We start from the raw sequence: 7,195 nt of genomic DNA, 5'->3' as shown, positions 1-7,195 counted from the left end.
GAGTGTGTGTGAGCCGGAGCAGGAGAGGGGGCCCTGACTCCCGTGTATCCTTGTAGGCAGGAGCAGTTCGTGGACTTGTACAAGGAGTTTGAGCCAAGCCTGGTCAACAGCACTGTCTACATCATGGCCATGGCCATGCAGATGGCCACCTTCGCCATCAACTACAAAGTAAGGCCTGGGCCCCACCCAAATACTCCCTGTGTGCCCACCCAGCCCCACCCCATGAAGCCATCTGTCCCTCATCCCCACAGGGCCCGCCCTTCATGGAGAGCCTGCCGGAGAACAAGCCCCTGGTGTGGAGTCTGGCAGTTTCACTCCTGGCCATCGTTGGCCTACTCCTCGGCTCCTCGCCCGACTTCAACAGCCAGTTTGGCCTCGTGGACATCCCTGTGGAGGTCAGTGGCCCTGTGGAGGTGACCCTGGGGCTCAGCTTGATGGGTCCCTCCTGTGGCAGTGACCCTGGGCTGGGCTGCAGGTCTCCAGTTCACCATCCCTCCCTGCCCCGACAGTTCAAGCTGGTCATCGCCCAGGTCCTGCTCCTGGACTTCTGCCTGGCGCTCCTGGCCGACCGTGTCCTGCAGTTCTTCCTGGGGACCCCGAAGCTGAAAGTGCCTTCCTGAGACGGCAGTGCTGGTACCCACTGCCCACCCTGGCTGCCGCTGGGCGGGAACCCCACCAGGGCCCCGGGAGGGAACCCTGCCCCCAACCCCCCACAGCAAGGCTGTACGGTCTTGCCCTTAGAAGACTGAGCTGGGACCCCCAGAGCCATCGGCTGGCTTGGCCAGCAGAACCAGCCCTGAGCCAGCACCTTTGGTAAATAAAGCAGCATCTGAGATTTTAAAAAGCCCTGCCTCCACTTCGTCTGTGCCACACTGTGTTTGCTCGGGGCTCGGGGACAGAGGGTCACTGAGGAAGGTCACCCTCCCCACAGGCCTTGTGATGTTGTTGGTGAATCCCTCAAGCACTTTCAGCACTTGAACATGGACTTGTCCCTGCCCAGAGAATTCAGTGCATATTTTCTAGTTTAACAAGAACCCCCACATTTCTGTGGTCTGTTTCACATTTTAACAACTCAGGTGCTGAGAGAAGCCTTAGGATGTGTGGTTATTTTTTTCTTTCCCGCGATACATAACAGCATGCCTTCCTCTCGGGTGGTGTCTGAGACTTGAGGAATATGATGTGCATCATTACAAGTCCTGACTCTGTCACGCTCTTTGGGGTCGTGCGCTGCTCTACCATCTCCTGTCACAGTCAGGGAGCGCTGGCTGAGCATCAGCCAGGATGTGACCTGGAAACCTGGCTTGGCTCTGAGGTTGATAGTGTTGTTCCTTTGAATGGACTCACTCATCACAACTCAAGAATTGCAGAGTAGGCAGCGCGGAGCCAGTCAGAGAATCCTTGCCTCCTTAACAGCCAAAGCCTTTAGGACGCAAAGTTATAAACATACTTTAAAGTCTCTTTCCAGCCCCAAAATTCCACTGTGCTGGGTGTGGGAACATTTTTATAACTGAGAAGCGGCTTGTGGCAACCCCAGAGCTGGTGCTTCTGTACAAACCTCCATCCCCTACCTAAAAGGGCTGCTCCCTGGTGTGCTGGAATTGGGGCCTTGAGCCTGATCCAGCTTTGAGGGTCACGGAGGGAGCATCCCCCAGGCCCCTGGCCTCTGGTTCGCCAGCCCCAGAGTATTAGAATTTTGGTTGGAATCGGACAGAATGTCAGGCCTCCACTAGGGGGCGCCATGGCTCCAGCGGGGCCCAGGTGGTTTCAGGGCTCTGAGAGACAATCTGGGCAAGGGAATCAGTGGGGTCGCGGGTTGTGGGAGCTCCTGAGAGGGGCTCTCCGGGACGGGTGGATTCTGCAACCATTCAGAGAGGAGGGGGCTGGGGCTCCGTGGGATTCGGGGTAGCACAAATATCTGGGAGGGAAACTATGGCCTAGATGAAGTCTTAGGATGCCCAGTTCAGGGGCACTGCAGCCTCCAGTGGTCGCTTAGGGGGCCCCGGCCGGACCCAGTTTCAGGCGGCTCAGGTAGAGGAGGTCACTATCAAGGCTTCCGGGCTACGGGGCGTGGTCCGGTATGGGGGCGTGGTCTCTGCTGGGCGGGGCGACGCGGAACCCGGGTGGCGGCAGCTGCGGCGGCAGGAAATCGGGGCTCAGCCCCGCCGGCGCGCGACCCCATCCCCATCCCGGTCCCCGCAGAGCGATCCCCGGGCCCAGACATGGACGCAGCAGAGCCGGGTAGGGGGTTGGGGATCCGGGAGGGGTCTCCCCCAACCATCCCCTGCTTCCTACATTGAGGGGACACGCTTGTCCCGCTCCGTCCCGAAAGCCAGGAGAGGAGTTCCTGAATGGGAAGGACCCAGGGATCCTCCATTGTGGGGAGCCCTATACCTGGAGGGGTTCGGGACGCCAGCCCTTGATTCCCCCTCCCGCTTTTGATCCCTCACCCCAGACGCCTGGGGGAGGGGGCCCAGGAAGGGGAAGTGGCTGCTTCTGCTTCTGATTTTTGTGATGGGGGCAGGGTGCTGAGGGAGAGGGCAACGCGGTAGGATCCCCACAGAGCTCCTCTATAGCCCTGGGGAGCCGGCAGTGCTGGTCTGGGCCCCCTAGGAGAGGGGGCAGGGGGGCAGCAGCAGAAATGTGGCAGGGTCCGACTTGGTGTTTCCGGCCGTCTTTGTGTCTGTGTTGTGTATGTGGAGTGTCATTCGGTCTTTATGTCCCTCATGGCTTCAGTCTCTCCATGTGTGTTTCTGCCTCAGGCTCTGCCTGGCTGTCCCTTGTGTATTTCCATCTGTCTCGCCTGGGTCCATGTGGTTCCATTGTGAGGCCGGCTCTCTTCTCGGAACAGCCTGGTTGCATCTGGGGCATCTGTTTTGTTGGTTTGCTTCTGGGTGCAGGCAGACCCAGGGTGTGGGTGTCTCTGTTCCCCGAGCAGCTGTCTCTGGTCTCTGGTGGTGTGTGAGTCCATCTGCCTGCCTCAAGTTGGCCCCAACCAAGCCCTCCTACTCCTCTCTTTCTCTGTCTCTTTCCCTTTCTCTTCCACCCCCTCCAAATGAGACTGGTTGAGGTGCCGTGGGTGGAGGGAGGCAGTGGTTAGCCCATGTATTACACTCCCCTCCCCCAGGGCTCCCCCCGGCTCCTGAGGGCAGGAAGAGGTACAGTGACATCTTCCGGAGCCTGGACAACCTCGAAATCTCACTGGGGAACGTGTGAGTCTGAGCCTGGATCGCCCCCAAGTCCTGCCAAGATGCCCCAAGGCCCTAACCATTTAGGTGCCCTGAAGTCCCATTTGGAACCTGTAACATCTGGACCTACATACCTAATAACCAGAGAAATCTAGGATGGGAGCCTCCAAAATGCCTGGGTATCCCAAAAGTGTCCCCCTAAATAGACTGGAAATCCCCAAAGTGGTCCTAGAACCCTACATATTCTTGTAACCCCTTAATACATTTGCGATCCCTATAATCCCACTCTATGAACCCCAAAGTTACCAGGGGCCCTTCAGACCCTTTTTCAAGTCCCATTTTAAAAAAACTCACCTGATTCCCCCAAAACATCATTCTTCAGACCTCCTAGATACGAGAGATGCCACAGAGGTGATGTTTGCCACAAACAACCCTAAGGTCCCCAGCACCCCTTGGCAGGACAGACTGGGTGTAAGGTGGCATCCTGACACATCTTTATCCCCCAGGACCCTTGAGATGCTGACTGGAGACCCTCCACTCTCAGAAGACCCAGAACCTGACAAGACCCCCACAGCCACTGCTGTGAGTGGGGAGTAGGGGAATAGGGAGGAAGGCCTCAGGCAGAGGGGGCCTTAGGAAGGCCAGGTCCCTGCCCTGTTTGCTTCTGAATACTGTCTCCCTCCCCCACAGACCAACGAAGCCAGCTGTTGGAGCGGCCCCTCCCCAGAGGGTCCCGTACCCCTCACAGGTAGGGGGGTCTGGAGGCCAGGACAGTGGGGACAGAAAGCAGTCTTTCCTTCAACAAATCACCACTGACCCCCTCTTCCATGCGAGGCATCGTTTAGGTTTTGGGAACATGGTAGTACACACAACAGATCTCAGTCCCAGCCCTCAGGGAGACCCCAGGCAGGGTGGAGGCTGAGGTAGGAGGTTCACTTGAAGCCAGGAATTCGTGACCATGCTGGGCAACAGTGAGACACCATCCCTACCAAAAGAAAAAAAAAATGTTTTAATTAGCTGGATGTGGTAGTGTGTGCCTGTAGTCCCAGCTACTTCGGAAGCTGAGGCTGGAGGACTGACGAAGCCTAGGACTTTGAGGCCGCAGTGAGATATGATCGTGCCACTGCACTGCAGCCTGGATGACAGAGCAAGACCCTGTCCAAAAAAATCAAACACAGGCTGGGTACAGTGGCTCACGCCTGTAATCCCCACACTTTGGGAGGCTGAGGCGGGCAGATCACCTGAGATTGGGAGTTCGAGACCACACTGACCAACATGGAGAGAGCTCGTCTCTACTAAAATTACAGAAAATTAGCCAGGCGTAGTGGTGCATGCCTGTAATCCCAGCTATTCAGGAGGCTGAGGCAGGAGAATCGCTTGATCCTGGGAGGCGGAGGTTGTGGTGAGCCGAAATCACGCCATTGTACTCTAGCCTGGGCAACAAGAGCAAAACACTGTCTCAAAAAAATAAATAAATAAAATCAAAAATCAAAACCAAAAAACAGTGAATCTGTAAAATTGCAACCAGGACAAGTGATCCCAAAGCAGCATTTGGGGAGCTGTGAGGCTGTAGGACAGGGGTCACTAGTCTGGTCTGGGGGCTTAGGGAAGACATCTATAGCAGACTAGGGTGCAAAGGTCAGAGGTCCATCCATTTTCCCCAGGGGAGGAACTGGACTTGCGGCTCATTCGGACCAAGGGGGGTGTGGACGCAGCCCTGGAATATGCCAAGACCTGGAGCCGCTATGCCAAGGAACTGCTTGCCTGGACTGAAAAGAGAGCCAGCTATGGTGAGGACCCCTTCCACCCAGCCCCAGGCACCAGGCAGTCCCCAGACCCCAGCTAGACCCAGAGCCCTGCTCTCTCTTCCCCCAGAGCTGGAGTTTGCTAAGAGCACCATGAAGATCGCTGAAGCTGGCAAGGTGTCCATTCAACAGCAGGTAGTCATCACTAGACCCCCCAGAGAGCCCAACCCCCACTAGAACCTCACCCTTGCCCCCCACAGATCTTCAGTATCCTCCTACACCACTCTGTCTCCCCCAGAGCCACATGCCTCTGCAGTACATCTACACCCTGTTTCTGGAGCATGATCTCAGCCTGGGAACCCTGGCCATGGAGACAGTGGCCCAGCAGAAAAGAGACTACTACCAGGTGAAGGGGCGGGACGGAATGTTACAGAGGGTACCCTGCTGTCCTTCCTCCCAGCAAGCTGGGAGGAAGGCACCACTACCAACATCGCCATTTCACTGATGAGGAAGCTGAGGCCCAGGGATGCTCGGGAACTTGCCCAAGGTTACCCAGCAAAGATTCAAGCTGGGCTTCCTGTGTAATTGCAAAACTTCACTTTACTTTTTTTCTTGAGACACAGTCTCTTGCTCTTTTGCCCAGGCTGGGGTGCAATGGTGCGATCTCAGCTCACTGCAACCTCCGCTTCCTGGATTCAAGCAATTCACCTGCCTCAGCCTCCTGAGTAGCTGGGATTACAGGCGCCTGCCACCACACCCGGCTAATTTTTGTATTTTTAGCAGAGATGGGGTTTCACCATGTTGGTCAGGCTGGTCTCCAACTGCTGACCTCAGGTAATCCACCTACCTTGGCCTCCCAAAGTGGTGGGATTACGGGTGTGAGCCACCACGCCCAGCCAAAAACTTCGTTTTCGTTTGTGGGGAGGGGCACGAGGTGCTGAGTGTTCTCAGGAGGAAAGCCTTGGTGTCTCTGCTTCCAAGCAGAAAGGATGGGGTGACTTGAGACTTCTGGACACAGGGGTTGGGGAGAGCAGGTCTGGAGGAGACCCCAGGAGGAGAATACTGACTCAGAAAAGGGTCCAGCCAGGCACAGTGGCTCACGCCTGTAATCCCAGCACTTCTAGAGGCCAAGGAGGGAGGATTGCTTGAGCCCAGGAGTTTGAGACCAACCTGGGCAACACAGTGAGACCCCCTACTCCCGTCTCTACAAAAAAAAAAAAAAAAAAGTTTTTTAATTAGCTGGGCCTGGTACACATGTCTGTAGTGCTAGCTACTAGGAGGCTGAGGCTGGAGGATTGTTGAGGCCAGGAGTTCGACTAACCTGGGCAACACAGTGAGATCCCTGTCTTTATCTACCAAAAAAATTTTATTTATTTATTTTATTTTATTTTATTTTATTTTTTGAGACAGAGTCTCACTTTATCATCCAAGCTAGAGTGCAGTGGCATGATCTCAGCTCACTGCAACCTCCACCTCCCGGGTTCAAGCGATTCTCCTGCCTCAGCCTCCCAAGTAGCTGGGACCACAGGAGTGTGCCATCACATCTGTATAATTTTTGTGTTTTTGTAGAGACGGAGTTTCACCATGTTGGTCAGACTGGTCTCGAACTCAACTCCTGACCTCAGGTGATCTGCCCACTTTGTCCTCCCAAATGCTGGGATTAAAGGCATGAATGAACACACCTGGCTAACCAAAAAAAAAAAAAAGAAATTGTTTTTTGAATTAACTAGGCCTAGTGCACATGCCTGTAGTCCTAACTAACTGAGAGGCTGAGGCAGGAGGATTGCTTGAACTCAAGAGTTCAAGTTCAATGCTGCAGTGAGCTGTGATTGCCCACTTGCACTCCAGCCTGGGCAACAAGAGCAAAACTCTGTCTCAAAAAAAAAAAGAGTCCAGATGCGGCAAAGCACATGGCGCAGGAATGGAAGGACTGGGTGGCTGCGTCTGGGGTTGCCCTAAGGCAGCGTCTCCATCCCCATCCCCAACCCTTGCCAGCCCCTCGCCGCCAAACGGACTGAGATTGAGAAGTGGCGGAAGGAGTTCAAGGAGCAGTGGATGAAGGAGCAGAAGCGGATGGTGAGGCTTGGAATGGTTGGAGGGGTAGGCTAAGAGAGAGGCCTGGACGCTGACGTTCTCCTCATCGATGATCCCCCAGAATGAGGCGGTGCAGGCACTGCGGCGCGCCCAGCTGCAGTATGTGCAACGCAGCGAGGACCTGCGGGCGCGCTCCCAGGGGTCCCCTGAGGACCCGTCCCCCCAGGCCTC

The 7,195-nt window shown here is 55.6% G+C and overlaps 2 protein-coding genes across 2 annotated transcripts in view; both read left to right on the top strand.

Moving 5' to 3' along the window:
• The window catches only part of ATP13A1 (ATPase type 13A1), a 22,579-nt gene extending 21,735 nt beyond the window's left edge, over positions 1-844 (top strand). The window contains exon 25 of the mRNA XM_011991348.1: positions 510-844. Within this exon, the coding sequence (XP_011846738.1) occupies positions 510-620 (111 nt within the window). The 3' untranslated portion in view covers positions 621-844. The remainder of the gene's footprint in view (positions 1-509) is intronic.
• A 1,246-nt stretch (positions 845-2,090) lies between these two features.
• GMIP (GEM interacting protein) overlaps positions 2,091-7,195 on the top strand; it is a 13,965-nt gene continuing 8,860 nt past the window's right edge. The window contains exons 1-9 of the mRNA XM_011991338.1: positions 2,091-2,238; positions 3,125-3,209; positions 3,692-3,767; positions 3,876-3,933; positions 4,850-4,975; positions 5,061-5,125; positions 5,229-5,336; positions 6,926-7,006; positions 7,086-7,190. Coding sequence (XP_011846728.1) covers positions 2,220-2,238; positions 3,125-3,209; positions 3,692-3,767; positions 3,876-3,933; positions 4,850-4,975; positions 5,061-5,125; positions 5,229-5,336; positions 6,926-7,006; positions 7,086-7,190 — 723 coding nt within the window. The 5' untranslated portion in view covers positions 2,091-2,219. The remainder of the gene's footprint in view (positions 2,239-3,124; positions 3,210-3,691; positions 3,768-3,875; positions 3,934-4,849; positions 4,976-5,060; positions 5,126-5,228; positions 5,337-6,925; positions 7,007-7,085; positions 7,191-7,195) is intronic.

The sequence above is a fragment of the Mandrillus leucophaeus genome, unplaced genomic scaffold (assembly GCF_000951045.1).
Source record: "Mandrillus leucophaeus isolate KB7577 unplaced genomic scaffold, Mleu.le_1.0 Scaffold11, whole genome shotgun sequence".
Classification (NCBI taxonomy): domain Eukaryota; kingdom Metazoa; phylum Chordata; class Mammalia; order Primates; family Cercopithecidae; genus Mandrillus; species Mandrillus leucophaeus.
This window is presented reverse-complemented; position numbering and strand designations above follow the sequence as displayed.